This window comes from Dendropsophus ebraccatus, chromosome 12, assembly GCF_027789765.1.
Source record: "Dendropsophus ebraccatus isolate aDenEbr1 chromosome 12, aDenEbr1.pat, whole genome shotgun sequence".
In the NCBI taxonomy this organism is placed as follows: Eukaryota; Metazoa; Chordata; class Amphibia; order Anura; family Hylidae; genus Dendropsophus; species Dendropsophus ebraccatus.
This window is the reverse complement of record NC_091465.1, coordinates 51406051-51424165: the sequence shown is the minus strand read 5'-3', so window position 1 is coordinate 51424165 and position 18115 is coordinate 51406051. Positions and strand designations below refer to the sequence as shown.

The window sequence follows — 18115 nt, the reverse complement described above, 5'->3', positions numbered from 1 at the left end:
GGACGAATGCATTGCTAGATTCCTGTGTCAGCACTTTGTAACACAGGAGACGTCACTTCTTCCTCACTGCCTTAGGCATCAAAAATGTAAAATGTACATTTTACTGGGCAGGAATTTTAAGTATAGCTCTGTTGCGGTCATAAACTGCTGGTGCTGTATACAGATCTCTATCTTATAGAGTCCTTCATAGTGATTTTTCAGCTGCAATTACATGTTGTAGATAACTGCATCATTTGAGGACGTGTCTGCGGCTGAGGTATATAGGAAGACTAGAACAGGATTAGTGCCAGATACAATGGGTCATGCTGATAGTTGTTTTCAGTTGTGTTTTTTTTTTTTGTAATACTGTGCTCTGCCTTAAAAAGGCACTAATCCTATGACAGCGCTCCTTTTATCAGTGCATCATAACCTCAAACATACAATGCTTATAGATAGGCGGGGATAGAAGAATCGAGGCTGGCAAATATCACAATGATAGAGACTATAGTATTATTTAAAGTGTTTTAAGAGTTTTATTCATTTAGGTTTGGGTGCTAAGACCCCCCACCAGTCACTAGATCAAGCAGGGAGAAATGCTCAGCTGAGATTTTCTCTCCCCTGCCTCTTTCTTCACTGCAAGATACAGATTCTATAGAAAGTCTATGGAACTGTCTTATGCAGTGAGATGGGTAGAGAGAAGCATTTAGGTGAGTGCTTCTCCACACTCGATCTAGTGATTGTTGGGGGTCTCAGCACCCCCTAAGCCTTTGGGATCCTATTGTATTAGATCTCCATTATTGTATTAGAGCTTGTTCCTATCAGAGAATCCTTTTTACATTGATAAGTCATGCATCAGTGGCATGTATGTGTAAATGTGTCCACTTACTGATTCTTTTGGGGTCAAGCAAATGTTTTATTTCTGCAAGCTTAAAGCGAATGTACCATCAGTACATTCCCTTTAAGTTTTGCACAAGGATAGAACTGCGCCAGTGCGGGGAAGCCAGTGCTGCGGTCCTCTTTTTGCACTGCGACCCGTTTCCCGCGTATGGCATTGTTCTATTCCCAGGCACCAGCTGGGAGAGAAGCACTGGAGGCGGGCCAGTCCACCCCCACTTCTGATGGTACATTCGCTTTAATTTCATTTAGTATCATTGACATATTTATTGATTCTTTCTACAGGGGTGGCAAAAATGAACCAGAGCCCGAGCAGCCTACGCCCCGAAAGGTGTCCATCAGGAGAATTCACTCAGTAAGTGAGTTTGACCCGGATGTCCTGGATAGTATGCATTCCTTGGGGTGCTTCAGGGATAAAACCAAACTGAAACAAGAACTACAGAATGAAGAGTAAGTATCCATAGTGTTCTTAGATAAAGTGGATTTGTTCACCATATTTGAGAATTCTGTTGTGTCAAGTCAAGGAGGCAACATTGCGATCTTTTATGCCCTTAAAGAGGTGGGCTACAGCAAAAGTGATCTTGGTGTGTAGTGTGTAGCTGTGCAAGACTCCGGCTCCGGCTGCACTTTCCATTGTCAGCTATGGTGAATTGGGATGTGGGCGCACCTGAATGTGCCCACATCCAATTTTCACACAAATGAAGTTCATCCGGACGGTACTGCAGTACCGGCCGGGATGATCTTCACTGACACTGGCCGTTCTGTCACAGAACGGCCAGTGTCAGTGAACCCAGCCTTAGGGTCATAGTGAGAGGAAAAAATTGCAAATCCTCTCCTTCGATACAAGACAGTGGTGTACACCCAATGAATCTATTCCATCTACTGTTGGGCTGTTCACAATCCATAGTATTTTTAATATTACTTAGGATCACAGTACTAGTGAAAAGATGGAAAGTTAGTGAATTGTTATGGGGTCCATCTTAAGGTGTTTGAGCCCTCATTCTATATGGTCAAACATTATTGAAGCATCTAGATTAGTTGTTGTTAAACTTTGAGGTAGGCCAAACTAATAAATTGCCCCCTAGAATGCTTATGTAATCTTTAATCTGTATCTTTAAGCTGGATTCACACACAGTATATTTCAGGCAGTATTTGGTCCTCATGTCAGGTCCTCATAGCAACCAAAACAAGGAGTGGATTAAAAACACAGAAAGGATCTGTTCACACAATGTCGAAATTGAGTGGATGGCCGCCATATAACAGTAAATAACTGCCATTATTTCAATATAACAGCCGTTGTTCTAAAATAACAGCAAATATTTGCCATTAAATGGCGGCCATCCACTCAATTACAACATTATGTGAACAGAGTCTTTCTGTGCATACAATCCACTCCTGGTTTTGGTTGCTATGAGGACCTGACATGAGGACCAAATACTGCCTGAAATATACTGTGTGTGAACCCAGCCTTAAAGCGTAACTGTCATTTTTTTTGGGGGGGGGGGGGGGGGGCAGAAATCAGTAGTATAAGCGATTTTAAGAAACTCTATAATAAGTTTTATTAGGCAAAAAAACCTCTGTGCATTATCAGGCAAACCCATCTTAATTACAGAGAAGCCAGGGAAGACGGGTTTTGCTGGGTCCATTATATCCTATGGAGGGGGGAAGGGCTGAGGGAGATGAGCAAGCAGGAAGAGGAGACATGAAGGTCAGCTGTTTGTAGACTGTCTGGGAACCTAAAACGGTGGATTTAGGGGTCAGAAAGATCAGTGCTTATCTAGGAACTTGCTGAGAGAAGATTGCACGCACTCCTCTTAGCCCCTCCCCTCTCCCTAGCCACATAATGGACACAGAAATCCTGCTTCTTCTGAAGTTAGGGGGAGCTAGGAAAACTGCTTTTTCAGTACAGAAGGAAACTCTTTTGGTAAATAAAACCTATTACAGAGTTTCTTAAAATCGCTTGTACTATAGACATTTATTGTTTTGAGAAAAATAACCCTGAAATGACAGTTACGCTTTAAGTGTCACCTTGTGAGCAGCTCGGTGTTGCTACACTAACATGATTCCTGACACCCTAATTGTGTCAGGGAGATCAGTTAATTCAGGTAGAACATTGAGTTAAATGCATCATTGTGGTCATGATAACACTTACTACAGCTATATCTCCTTTATGTATTAGGCTATGTTCACACTAGGTAAAAACACTGCCGTATGTCATAACAACGGCCGTATTTGCGCAAACAATGGCCTTTATTTTGCAAATGCCGGCCGTTGTTTGCGCAAATAGGGTCGTTGTTATGACATACGGCCGTGTTTTTTTACGTAGTGTGAACCCGGCCTTAATCATTTATTGTCCTTTAAAATAAACTTCTAGAAGGATCATATCCAGCTGAAACATGCAGCCAGCTATAAAACTTGTTTACTCAAACTGATCTGTAACTACTTTGCGGTCCACCAGTTGTCAGAAATCACTTACCTGGCCAGCTCCCAGTACTGACAGCTGCAGCTCCTGTAAGGAAGAATGCTCTGCAGCTCTGAGTTCGACAGGCGGCACACACTGATGATATTCTTCTTTACAACAATTTTTGTAAAAAGGTCATTTTTTATTTCAGTGAAAACCAAGAGAAAATGATTTATTACCTTCTCCTGGATCGTAAAGAAAGATATCCAAGTTGTGAAGATGAAGACCTCCCACCTCGGAATGATATAGGTATGGAAGCCGGGTCACTGCACATAAATGGTCATTGATAAAACACAAGAAACATTCTCAGCTGATGTAAAATATAAGAATTGATGTGTTAACGTTCCATTTCTATTTGTGAGGCCTAACCCAACAAGGCCTCTCATGCATACATGGACAACTTTGCAAAACATTGGGTAAAACCAAAACTGAAAGGGAATTGGATCATCGCAGAGTTTACAGTTATATACTAAATAATGAAAGCATATGGGAAAAAATGACTTATAATGAGAGTGACTCTTTAACCCCTTCTTCACTGGGCCTGGCACAGTGTGCCCAACACAACAATTGGACAGTAAGTAGTGATCTAAACATTGCTGATCCTAGAAAGAGATGGGGATGCATTTCCTTCAGTTTCTGCCAAACCGGGACCTCCCGTCCCCATATACTATTCAGTATACTGGTACCCATGCGGAGTCCCCCTCTGTATGTATGGCACCAGGCCCTAAACAGTATATTAGGAGAGAGGGTACTGTATCATACAAGATGCCCCCTAGATACTGTATGATAAAGACCCCCTACCCAGATATCGTTCAGGGCCTTAAATACAAATGCCCCTAATGCCCATCGCCATGCGAATGCACCCTATGAGCAGTCCCTCCTGGGTGATCCACCTTGAGACTGAAACACCAGTGCCTAGTGCAAAATACAGTTCTGCTGTCCACACTGTAACACCACCACCACTGATGCATGTCTGGGGGCCGGTGCATAAGCAGCCATTATTTCTGCTCAGCGTGAATCGACTTGAACAGCACTGGGCCCTTGTCCAGGGTAGGGCTGGACACCGCCATAAAAACATGGTCACTGGGTGTTAAAGTCACTGAACTCTTCGGTACTGTCCATGATACTACCAGTGTATGTCTAATAATTGCATAGTGGCATGCTTCAATTTACACACCTCTTTGCAATGGGTGTTGCTGAACCCCTAATCTCGATATTTCGGACAGATGTCCACACACTGTTGGCCATATGGGAGATGTGACATCTAAATAAGGTTTGTAGAATGGTGATTTTAGAGAAGTGCATCCCAGGGAGTTTCAGCTTTCACAATGAATCCTTGTCTTTAACTGTAAAATGCAACCAGAAACATCATTTAGGACTAATAAATTCAGCAGATGCTCATAGCGTTGTATATTCCCTTAGCAAGTCCTACAAGTCCTGCCTTGAATTCTTTATCAAGTAAACATTATCTTTATTAAAAGTATCTGTCATCTGACACATCTCATTACAGTAGGCCATCTAGAAGACATGCATTATTTTTTTCAACTTCTTAATGACTCTTCTTGTATAGATTCACATGGGATATTGAAAGTCTGTGAAAGGCGCTGCCATTTTGAAATAATTACAGCTCCCAGCTAAGTGTATTCTGCATAAGAAAGCAACTGATGACCTGTCCATCCTCTGGGAGGTCACCAGTATCCAGAGTCCAATGTGATTGTGAATGGCAAGGCAAAGCACTGGGCGAACTTTCTGATAACAATGTATTTATTTTGCATTAAGGTATGATATCTGAAAGGTGCAGCGGCTATCGAATTTACCTTGGCGCCACTATGCCTTGTGGTGGACGGGATTACCACCACCATTAGATTTAGGAACAAGAGGACAGATATTTCCCTATATGTGGGCAGGAATAGTAGATATGGCTAATAAGATAACATTGCAGTAAGCAAGACCTTATGATAATGTATTTTTACAGATCCACCACGCAAAAGAGTAGATTCCCCAATGCTGAACCGCCATGGAAAGCGCCGCCCAGAAAGAAAGTCTATGGAAGTCTTAAGTGTGACAGATGGTGGTTCACCGGTTCCTGCACGACGGGCAATTGAGATGGCACAGCACAGTCAAAGGTACAGATCGGCCTATACACCTTACCCATTATTTTGAACAGTACTTTCAATAACAAAGTATGCATTTGTCTAGTTTATTGATCCAAAGACATAATATCAGACTAATGCTACATAGGAAAGCGTTGCATGGAAGCAAATCTGGGACTTGCCATTTAGCTTAATCACAGTTGCAGTTTGCCTGTTGAAAAAATAGAAAATTCACAATCTCGAAGTAACAAGCAGGTTGCTTTTTCTGGCAACTTGCATTGTGCTCAATGGTGGCAAAGTCACATATTGAACTCCTTACGAAACTCTGCAATGTCCAGAGGTTCAACAGAGAATGACTAGAGCGCTAATCGTGTATGTGTGCGGCTACTACATTTGTTTTGGGGGCAATTGTCCTCTATTCTGGGATTGGTGTAGGTCCCAGAGGTTGTACCTCCAGTGATCAGCTATGCTGTAGGTAGGGGATAACTTCGTATCTTGGGATAACCCCTTTATAGCTGAATCTGTCAATAAGATTGTCAACTGTTCCCATTATCAATGAGCCAATGAGCACTAGTGTGAATACTACTCTGGGTTACAGTAACAAAGAGTATTGCAGTAAGAGCCACTATGCAAATCATATTGTAGCTTCAAATACCTTGGAGGTTGGAGGGGACTTTAAAGGACTATTCTGGAGAATATTTTCTATAGTAGCTGGTGTCAAGTTATATAGATTTGTAAATTATTCCCATTTAAAAAAAAATGAAGCCTTTATGTACTTATAAACTGCTGTTTGCCTGGCAGGAAGTGATGTCTACTTTTCAAGCTCTGACACAGTGCTCTCTGCTGCCACCTCTGTTCATGACAGGAACTGTCCAGATTAGTAGTAATCTGCTGTCATGGATAGTTCCTGACAGAGGTGGCAGCAGCGACATCCTTATCTGAAAGGCACTTGAAGGCTTGAAATTTTTTTTTCTAAATAAAAGTAATTAGCAAATCTGTATAACTTTCTGACACCATTTTGTTTCTTTTTTTCCCCTCTGGAGTACCCATTTAGTATGTGTGTGTGTGTGTGTGTGTGTGTGAGCTCTAAAGCCCAAATTAGTCTTATGTTCAGAAATTAATTTGCTATCTATTATAGTTGATAAATTGTATAGGGCAGACATATTTATATGAATGGGAATTGAACTGAAGTAGAGCTGTGATAGTGATAGAATATCCACAGCTCACACAGCAGGTACCTTCATTACATTCAGAATGCATGGTCACTTTCTTTTTAAAAATACAGAAGGCAATCCCTGATTATATTGTAGAGAAAATGATGTGTGGCTTAAAAAGGGAGAGATCACATGAAATTACTAGATGCAGAAGGAAAGAGCCTTTGAAATCATACCACTTGACCTATATATCTATCTGGCTGAAGCCTAATCCTTCCAAAGCATACAATTTAGGACAGGGTATAATGGGGTCAGCGTCATTGTTCCATTTATTGTAGGTAATAGATCTTTCTCATGTAGGTCCAGATCCGTGAGCGGTGCTTCAACTGGTCTCTCATCTAGTCCTCTCAGCAGTCCGAGGGTAAGTATTGAGAAGGAAATACAGTTTTTACAGATGAGACGACAGCAGAAGTGGACTGAATACAATTGCTTCACCATACCAGCAGATCACATTGTCACTTCCTGGTGTCATACATTGCATACACCATCACTAGCCATCACGCACCAATTCAGGCCTAATTTCCTCCAAACCTTATGGGCAGAACTGTTCTATTGCATTATTCATCATTGCTGTACTCAAGTAGAGTTTCAAGTATAGTCTGTAATGACATTTAATATATTAATGGCATACCCATGCTTCCCTAGATTTAGCTTATCCACTCATAGCCTTAAAATTCATGTATAGATAACCAATTTATTTAACCAAAAAAATCTAAATGTGTAGAAATACATAACTATCATACTTTAATTTACAGTATAGTGTCATTCTGACAGGATCCCACAACTATTGTCTTTGGGCCTGGTGCCGTGATCAAGGCCTGCTTCTCTAGTACATCATGTCTACAAAAATGTCTGTGACAACCACTTATCATATACAGTTACTTTAGGAGTCTTGGCCAATATATGGGCACCTGAATTTCGATATTCCATCTGATGGAAGTCTCATTTGTTCCAGGCTGATGCCCATAAATAGATATTGTTACAGCTTTACTGTCAATGAAGAATAGTTCAATCACTTTGTCTATGTAGATTTTAACAGTATGTCGTCTGCAGATCAGTGGACTTTCATGTCTAAAAGATACTCACCAACTTATAGATGGCCTATTAGCCCACTGATCTGTATTGCCTGTCCAATATGGCACGCGTGATGCCAGCAGCTGGTCGCAACACCCAGACTTAGAACTTCCTATTGCATATAACAGATGGGGTGCTTACTGCTATTTCTGCACCTACAGCCATGGATCTATAAAAAAAATAACACAGAAGGATCATCTCTTTATGGTATTGTATTGTACTCCACTTAGCTTCTCCCATTGTATCTTACAGCACCACTGCAAAGCTCAAATAATGGCAATCCTATGTGACCTAACTATTATTACAGAACAGTGCCTTTGGTTAAACATGTTAGAGGCTCCTCTCCCTCCTCAGCAGCCCCCGTATTAGCATTAATAAGTTGCTGACCACTAAATTATTCCAAAGCCATTGGCATCATTTAATAATTAGAGTAGTTTATTATCAGGGTTTAATATGTTATTAGGGTGATCTAATAGTAGTAGATAGTAGTAGTAGATCCTATTGAGCAGTAATTTAGCAGTGACAATTAAAATGTGTTAACCTAATACATGCCTTGGGCTGGAACAAGCCAACATTTGTAAAAAAAAAATTGAATAATTGACAATTTTAGACTACAAATGAATATTTGTCAAATGTTGCTCTTCATACAAATTAATCACATTTTATCTTCATACTAGTAGATAGTTATTCCATGAAAAAGAAAACTGGAAACGTCTAGAAAACATATTTATATTGACTTTTCAGCACCTATTTGAGAACTAGCATTGATGAAGGTTCATACCTGTGACACATACTATATACACACCAATAGAGCCCATGTCCTACCACATTGCTCCATCTCATTGTCAAACATCAATGCCCATCGGGCACTTTTCTGTCCCCCCTTGCCAGAGTCCCGTATTCACTTTCTCCCCCACACCGCTGGAAGCCGCTGATGGGGAGGACCCCCGTGCCATCTGGCAATCCAAAGCTGCTCACCGTCAGCCTGACCCGAAGACCCAAACGTTGCCTGCTAAGACAAGCCTGGGAGAGAAGCCCCTCCAGACCATTAAATCAAATCCCTTACCGATTACCATGACTGCCTCCTCCCCACCGCATGACTCCTCAACTTCACCTCATCGTTCCCCATTATCCCCCCCTTTCTTTCCTTCCTCACTACCTGCTCGTTTTTTCCCTGGTACTAAATCCACCACCAAATCTATCCCTTTGCCGCAGGTGACCCCTCACCCTTCTCCCCGAGGTAGTCCCCTCCCTACCCCGCTGGGTACCCCAGTGCATACGCCTAAGGACAGCCCGACTGGGACGCCCAGTGGCACCCCTCCCTCAAGTCCCGGTGTTGGTGGGGTAGCTTGGAAGACACGACTCAACTCTATCAAGAATAGTTTCCTGGGTTCCCCACGGTTCCACCGTCGGAAATTACAAGGTGGGTTTTGTTTTATTATATATGGGTGCCATCTAGTGGCCACAGTCTAGATATTTGTTTATCAAAATGGCTGCAGTTATACTTTATGTATATTTAATATGAAATGAAAATGATAACCAAAAACATGTAAAAATATTTGAATTTTAAAGGGACTGACCAGCTTTTTTTTTTTTTTTTTTTTTTTTTGTGGCCAGGCCATGATAAAACATTTTAAAAAAAGCTGTACTCATCTTCATGCTCCACTGATCATAACTTCCTCATACCAGTCTTATCGCAAGGTAATGCCTTCTCGGCCAGTCAATGGCCTGGGTCACTTATGTGGCCAGTGATTATCAGAGTGGGCATTTCTAGTGTGTGTTAAAAGAAAAGACAAGGAAGTGGTGATCAGCAGGAATTGGGCACCATCAGAATGTCAGCATCAGAGCTTTGGGCAAGTGAGCATCATTCTGATCTTTTTTTTTTTATCCCAGCTTGGCCTTTAAAAAATCAAATAATGGACAACCCCTTTAAGATACCAGCAGACAGTGGTGTGTGTACTCATCAACCCATTTTAAGGCCTTAGAGAGTTTGGGGTAATAGGTTTTCTGAGATTTATTTTTTAATTAGGCTGGAATCAACCTAACAAAATATTTTCCAGTACTGCAGCAGTGACATACATTGTGTATACTGTATGATTCTGCAGCTATTCACTGGACCTGGGGAAACACACTTCAGGCCACACCTGTTTGACTTTCCTGCTCCAGATCTAAATGATATATATTTTTTTCTAACAAAGGCACCAGGCGCATTTTAAAAGACACGACCAGAAAGGTCTTACTCTCATCAAACGGATGGTAGTGGCTTGGTGGGTGGGTTGGTGGATACAGAGTTGCTTAAGGGTACAAACACACACAGCGTAAACGCAGCAGATACGCAGATTTGATGGTGCAGATTTGATACTGTGTTCAGTGATTTAGATTTAACCTGCTGCGTATCTGCTGCATATTTGCTGCGTATCGCAGCAGTAAATACAGAGCGTATATGCCGTGTGTGTTTGTACCCTTAAAATGAAAATTTCCATGTCAGTTGAAGAGTTTTTATTGGTCAGGGCAACAAGCATGCAGACAAGGGCTTCTCACTCAAGCTGACTGAGGTCAGATATGAGAGGGGGAGTGAGGAGGGGTTACAGCACCCAGCACTTCAGGAGCTTGGGAGAACCTCTTAGACACCTTGCACAAGAGAATTAAAGCATTTTTTTACATTCTGGAAGAACAGGTAGAAATTTAAAATGGTACCATGTGTCTCCTTGACCTAACAGCGATCTCACAGTGTCAGCAGTTTGGAAGGTGAATTACAGCTGACAGATTCACTGCAGATCAGACCTGTCCTCTCTCCAGACATGTCTTTTTTAGTAAATGCTTGCACTCTCCATAAAATAGTTACTATGGGGCATCTTTTCTTGGAATTACAAGTCAATGGCACAGAGCAGAATTCTACCAGGGAATATTAACTTCAGACCCTGTTTAATGAGGTATTCCAGCAAATAGTAAAACATAGGATGCTGCTGGAGTGGGAGGAAAATAGGATAAAAACATACACTTACCTGGATCTGGTCTCCTGCAGCTCATGTTTTTCTCCCCTTATCTTCTACCTGCCTCCGAAAAGAGCCCTTGGTGCAGGACCTGCCGGCTGGGCCAGTGATTGGCTGAGTGGACAGGTCCTGCACCAAGCTTTCATTTTGGAAGCAGGAGGAAGATAGAAGATTGGGATTTGGAAAGAGAAGAGTGGGAGCTGTGGTTGGCCAGCAGAGGACAAGGTCTAGTTTAGGTTTTCATTCTATTTTAACTCTGCCACATCAATATAATATGTTTCTTACAATACCCTGAAATACCCCTTTAAATCACACCCATTGATTGCTTGTAAACTTTATTTTTTTTCCCAGTGCCGACACCAGAAGAAATGTCAAGTCTTACTCCAGAGTCTTCACCAGAGTGAGTAGCCCTTTTCCTACGTATTTTATGTTTCTTATGCATTTACATGATAGAGAAACATTTTTCAACCTGTTTAGAATTGTACTGAATCCTTTTACCTATGAAACTCTCTAATTCCCTTTGATCATAGGCTTGCCAAAAAGTCTTGGTTTGGAAACTTCATCAACCTAGATAAAGAAGAGCAGATATTTGTGGTGATTAAAGATAAACCTCTCAGCTCCATAAAGGCCGACATAGTCCATGCTTTTCTCTCAGTAAGTATTGCTTAGACAGGCTTTATTGTAACATTTTCCTTAAACTCTCTCAGAAAATCTGCATTTATTTCTTTCAGTTTAGAAAAAAGTGACCACATGGCAAAGTGTAAAGTTTTAAAGGGTTATGTGGAAAGTTCTATTAAGGGTATAAACACACACACCGTATACGCAGCGTATTTACTGCTGCGATACGCAGCAGATACGCAGCAGATTAGATCTAAATAAGTGAACACAGCATCAAGTTTTCACCATCAAATCTGCTGTGTATCTGCTGCATATTCGGTGTGTGTGTTTGTACCCTAAGAGTATAAACGTTTTGCACACAAATCTGTGCCTTTTTCTGAGCATTTGTGAACGCTGCCTTAGGCCTCATTCACATATCCAGTGATTTTTAAGGACCGTTATTTTAGTCTGCTAGCTAAATCTGTGATCCATGAAAAACCATCCATGATTGGATTCGTTGAGCCTTGTAGTTCCCACTAACCCCCCTGTCCTCGCCTATGCAGATCTTGTGGTCCTGCAGCCATACTCCAGTCTCTGGTCTCCGGTGCATGGGAGGCCCTGGAGACCAGGGGAGATGATAGGACACTCCTGGGCCGGGATACAGGGAGACCTAATGTAGATGTGGGGAGACCGGGCAGCGCCTCTGGTCAGTGAAGGGGTTAACGGTGGTGAGTTGTGTAAGGACAGCAGGCAGCGCATCCCCACAGGCGTTCATTCTTCTGGCTCCACAGGGATGCGGGGATGCGCTGCCATGCTATCAGGTAAGTGATGCGCTGCCAGGTATAAGATGTATGACATGGGATCCCTGTTTTACATGGATTTTAAGGATGTGGCATCTGTGGAATCAGTGAAAAACAGGGATCCCATAGACTTCAATTGGGGGATCTGTGCGGCAATTCACCTCTGCACTAGGACACGGAACGGATCGTGTGAATAGTAACTTTGGTTTCATGTCCCCTATAATTGTCCACGGTCGCAGATCTGCGATCACAGGCAATTTTACGGGATGTGCGAAGAAGGCCGTATTCTTCCTGAACACTTCTACCTATAACACTTGGAATAATAGTATACTCTCATAAGGCTGTGTCTATATATTTTCAGGGGGTTTTTTTTGTTTCTTTGCTTACATAATAAAGAGACTGGAAGAAAAAAATTAGGCTCAAGGAAGCAAAACTATTTATAAATGCTGCTAAAGCCTCAAAAGAAAGAAATGGCAAAATCTGCTAAGAAGGGGAATAAAACCTTCTTCAAATATATAAGTGACAGGAAGAATGGATGCAGAATTACTAAAATAAGTAATGGGGAAAATACATTTATTGACGGAGATAAGGCTACTAGCTACTCCTGCTCATTGTTTTCAGAAGGAGTCCTTCACAATCATAGTATGGTCTGACACAGCATTGCCTCCAGCTATGTGGGTTCAGCTCCAGTGTTTTCAGAGGCCGATGTTTCAGAAGAACTTGGCTGTTTAAATTTAAAAAGGTAATGGGTCTAGATCAGGGGTGTCAAACTCAAATACACAGTGGGCCAAAGTTAAAATATTGGACAAAGTCGCGGGCCAACCTTGATAATTATTGAAGCCCAAATGCTGCTGTGCTGGCACTGTCAGAGCAGCGTGCGTTGTTCCTGGCACTGTCAGTGGTGTGCGTCTCCCAGCCCTGTGCACTATGATAAATGACATGATAAATTGTTAGGACATGATTGAATCCCAACGCATATAATAGCCAATCCCCCCAAAATTGACCCACATATTAGCCAGCCCTTCCAATAGTGCCCAAATAGTAGCCAGCCCCCCAAGTTTCCCATATAGTAACCAGCCCTCCCCAATAGTCTCTTATATATTAGCCAGCCCTCCCCAATAGTCTCATATAGTATCCAGCCCTCCCTAATAGTCTCATATAGTAGCCAGCCCTCCCTAATAGTCTTATATAGTAGCCAGCCCTCCCTAATAGTCTCATATAGTAGCCAGCCCTCCCCAATAGTCTCATATAGTAGCCAGCCCTCCCCAATAGTCTCTTTTATATTAGCCAGTCCTCCCCATAGTCTCTTATATAGTAGCAAGCCCTCCCCCATAGTATGTTATATAGAAGCCAGCCCTCCCCCATAGCATGTTATATAGTAGCCAGTAGTCTCATATAGTATTCAGCCCTCCCCTATAGTCTCTAATATAGTAGCCAGCCCTCCCCCATAGTCTCTTATATAGTAGCCAGCCCTCCCCATAGTCTCATATAGTAGCCAGCCTTCCCCCATAGTCTCTTATATAGTAGCCAGCCCTCCCCAGTAGTCTCATATAGTAGCCAGCCCTCTCCTATAGTCTCATATAATAGCCAGCCCTCCCTAGTAGTCTCATATAGTAGCCAGCCCTCCCTAGTAGTCTCATATAGTAGCCAGCCCTCCCCTATAGTCTCATATAATAGCCAGCCCTCCCTAGTAGTCTCATATAGTAGCCAGCCCTCCCCAACAATCTCATATAGTAGCCGACCCTCCCCCATAGTCTCATGTAGTATCCAGCGCACCCCCTAGTCTCTTATATAGTAGCCAGCCCTCCCCAATAGTCTCATATAGTAGCCAGTCCTCCTCCATAGTCTCTAATATAGTAGCTATGGCGGGCCAGATGTAATTAAAACTCTGAATTGCCTCGCGGGCCAAAAATAAGGGCACCACGGGCCAGATTTGGCCCGCGGGCCAGAGTTTGACATGACTGGTCTAGATGGTGTCCCCCTTTAGATCTGTGATTGCTGCCCCCCTGATAGATCTGTATAACTAATCCCTGCTAACAGAAGATGTTCCTGATGATTGCAGAACAGCCAATGTTATACCCATCCACAAGAAGGGGAGAAGAACCCAGTGACTACAGGCCAGTTAGCATAACATCTGTAGTAAAATTTATAGAAACTCTTCTAAAAAAGAAGATAATGGCTCACCTAAAAACCAGCATGGCTTTACTGAGGACAAATCATGTCAGACTAATCTAATTGATTTAAAGTTAGAGTGGATTTGTGGTTGGCTGCAGGATACATGTTAGAGGGTTGTTGTTAATGGTGTATATTCTGAGCAGGGACTGGTTACAAGTGGTGTGCCACAAGGGTCTGTTTGGGGTCCTATTCTTTTTAATATGTTTGTAAGTGACATAGTAGAAGGTTTGGTAGGTAAGGTTTGTTTACTTGCTGATGACACAAACATGTGGAATAGGGTTAATATTCCTGGAGGTGTGCCTGCAATCCAATTAACCATAGAGTTCAATGCAATGTACGGCCGTCAGAACGGCGACAGAGCATGCACTAGCGGCCGTAAATAATTGACAAGTCAATTATTTGTGTGGCTGTAGCGAACAACGGCGATTGTTCAATACAGGATGGGAACAACGGCCGCTGTTTACATAGAGTTCAATGCAGTGCATTATTTTATGACCAACGGCCGTTCTTGTCATAAAAAATATGCTGTGTGAACATAGCCTTAAAGGGGTAGTGCGGAGCTAAACAATTATTCACAAAATAACACACATTACAAAGTTATACAACTTTGTAATGTATGTTATGTATGTGAATGGACCCCTTCCCCGTGTTTCCCCCCACCCACGCTAGGCCCGGAAGTGTGGTGCAATATACTTACCGCATCTCGTGTCGACCCCCGTCCATCATCTTGGGACAATGACAGTCTTCGGGAGGCCAGCCGAACTGCTCCATCCATCCCTCATGCTGGCCCCCCTCTGCCGCGTTATCAGCAGCTCAGCCGCGATTGGCTGAGCATAACTGTGCTCAGCCAATCGCGTCTGAGCACAGTTATGATGCGGCAGAGGGGGGCTGGCATGAGGGACGGAGTTCCCTGGCCTCCCGAAGACTATGTCATTGGCTGGCCTCCCGAAGACTATGTCATTGTCCCAAGATGGCGGGCGGGGGTCGACACGAGATGCAGTGAGTATATTGCACCACACTTCCGGGTCTAGCATGGGTGGGGGGAAACATGGGGAAGGGGGCCATTCACATACATAACATACATTACAAAGTTGTGTAACTTTGTAATGTGTGTTATTTTGTGAATAATTGTTTAGCGCCGCACTACCCCTTTAAAATGAGTCACCAGTGCAACCAGACGGGTTTTAAGACTAAATTAAAGGAGTGTTTGGGGCAAAATGTACTGATGATCTACAAGAGTTTGGCTCTCTTCACTATGTTACGGTGGTAATGTATCACTACAGCCCCTGTTCACTTAAAGAAGTCCTGAGCTGTAGTTACACATCGCCACCTGCTACACAATGGAGACAAACTCAGTTCACTGTGTAGTACAGCACTGAGCAGCTGATCAGCATGGCTGCGGATAGCTCTTTAGTACATTTTGCCTTAAAAGAAAAACTTTTACACAATGCAGCCTTGTAAGCTTTAAGTTCATACAATTCTGGGATTTGCAGTTCATCATTAACCAGCCTATTCTAACAAATGCGGGGTCTTCTGAATTTTCTGAATTTTTGTCTCCTCCAGATCCCAAGCTTAAGTCACAGCGTGATCTCTCAGACCAGCTTCAGAGCAGAGTACAAGTCATCAGGGGGTCCATCTGTATTTCAGAAACCTGTCAAATTTCAGGTGGACATCAGTTACTCAGAGGGAGCTGAGGCACAAAAAGAGAATGGCATCTACTCTGTGACCTTCACTCTAATATCAGGTATACCAGACGAACAGACAAACAGGAGAGGGCTGACAGCGTTTTATTTGAAGGAGACATAAATTAATCTAACGGATTACATGCTGCCACTACATCACACATGCCATGTATTTAAGATGTCTGAAAGGGTGTGCTGGTCTCCTCTGTAGGGAATGACATATGACTTGGCTCCTGTAAGAAGCATTTGAAGAGCTGGCCTGTCATTCACCATTCTGCTCGCTGGACTTGTGAAACATTGTGTGATATAGTTACATGAAGCAGAACAATGATTGACAGCTCTGCTTTCAGGGTTTATGACAGCAACTTTTCTGATGGACACGTGTCCTCCCACCATGGCACAAATCATTACAATGGTACAAGCCCCAGGGGAAGATGTGCTTTAGCCACCAAGGACAGTCTGCCCTAATCACAAAGATTCATTGCAATGTGGAATTCATTCATGTTCTTGAACATGTTCTGTATCTTTGTATCTGCAACTTTATGTTAACCCACTCATGACTGAGGTCATTGATGCACAGATGTTTAGGTCACAATGAAGCAGTGTCGCCTCCTCACCTTCTAAGAGCCATAATGCTTTTATTTTTCCACCTACAGGGCTTGTTGGGGGACTCATTTTTTGCGCCATGATCTCTCATTTTTTATTGGTTTCATAACAGTTTAAAAGAAATATTTTGATCGCTTTTTATTAATTTTTTTCAGTTGTATTAAAAAATCAGCAATTCAGTTTTTTTCCCCCTTCTTTTCATTCAGGCTGCTCACCTTGCGGGAAATATATTTTGATATTTTAAGAGATCGGGCAATTCAGCTAGTTAAGATATATAATATGGTTTTTATTTTTTTTTATTTAATAATGGGCAAGGAGGTAATTGTAAACTATTATTGGGGTAAGTTTTATAAACATTTTTTTTAAATATTTTTTAAAGTTTTTACTTTTTAACTTTTTTTTTTAAACTTTTCGTTTCATATACTGATACTGCCATAGCATAGCATAGATCAGTAATATTGGCAATCTGTACAAAGAGTCTGTCTAAGAGCAAACTCTATCTACAGATAGCCAATCCAACAGGATCGAGGTAAGTGGTGCCACCTATCGGTACAAGTGACAATGAAAGCCCGGGGATAAAGATTATTTTTTTTAGGAATGCGTCGGATCACCCAGCAGAGCAAAATGGAGGTATGCACTGCTTGTGTGATCGGCCGGCAATGGGAAACTGGCAGCAGGAATATATACACTTCTGTGCTGTCAGTTTCCTTTAAGAACTCCTGGACAACTAACTAATATTTTCCCACAAAATGATCCATTATATCAATCTGCTCCACTCCTCCTGCTCTATAACTTGCTGCTCTAAGGTCAGACTGCACAATTAATAGGTGCATGTGCCTTATCATAGGGTCTTTCCCATAGTACAGTACCTTTTTAGGAAGATAGTGTGCAAGTCGCTTTATATGTAAGGAGACTAGTGAGGTATATAGAAGTTTACAAGCTTCTACCCAACCTTAAATTGCTCGTTCTCTATCTGATTCATGTGTAATAGTTAGAATTTTTCTACACCTATTCATTTTAATCCATATTTATATTTGGGGGCAGACTGTACTAGTGTGCCTTTTTTGTAGTTGCTAGAAGTTTTGTAAATTTTGCTAGACTAAATTTAAAGTTCTTTGATTTCCAGCTTTTATGACATTTGCCATTTTTATTGCATGGATTTATTTGCTTCTTTTTGCTTATTATCTAGGTCCTAGCCGCCGATTTAAAAGGGTTGTAGAGACTATTCAGGCACAACTGCTGAGCACACACGACCAGCCGTCAGTTCAGGCCTTGGCAGGTATGTATATATGTCTACATAATGATATGAAAGGGGATTTTTAATGGTTAGTGCCCTGATACAGGATGGGAAAAAATGGCCAGCAGCTCTAGTAGAAGTAAAATTGTTAAAGTAGTTTTTCTGTAGTGAAAGTGATAAAAACTCCTCATTAAGTTATTTAGAACTAGCAAGCCATATGCAGATACGATCAACACTACAGTATTCATATAATTCCACTATTCAAGCAGAAATCACCGTATTGGATCCTTTAGGAAAAATCTAAGAATGT

General features: G+C 42.0%; 1 protein-coding gene across 3 annotated transcripts in view; it reads left to right on the top strand.

Annotated features, from left to right (window-relative positions):
- Positions 1 to 18115, top strand: part of BRSK1 (BR serine/threonine kinase 1) — a 227696-nt gene that overhangs the window by 205788 nt on the left and 3793 nt on the right. For 2 of the 3 annotated variants that reach the window (XM_069947613.1, XM_069947612.1), the window contains exons 10-18: positions 1159 to 1323; positions 3486 to 3583; positions 5310 to 5460; positions 6942 to 7002; positions 8931 to 9138; positions 11060 to 11108; positions 11239 to 11362; positions 15844 to 16024; positions 17758 to 17847. In XM_069947613.1, coding sequence (XP_069803714.1) covers positions 1159 to 1323; positions 3486 to 3583; positions 5310 to 5460; positions 6942 to 7002; positions 8931 to 9138; positions 11060 to 11108; positions 11239 to 11362; positions 15844 to 16024; positions 17758 to 17847 — 1127 coding nt within the window. Of the gene's footprint in view, positions 1 to 1158; positions 1324 to 3485; positions 3584 to 5309; positions 5461 to 6941; positions 7003 to 8606; positions 9139 to 11059; positions 11109 to 11238; positions 11363 to 15843; positions 16025 to 17757; positions 17848 to 18115 lie in introns of all 3 variants that reach the window. The other variant, XM_069947611.1, reaches the window with a different exon arrangement.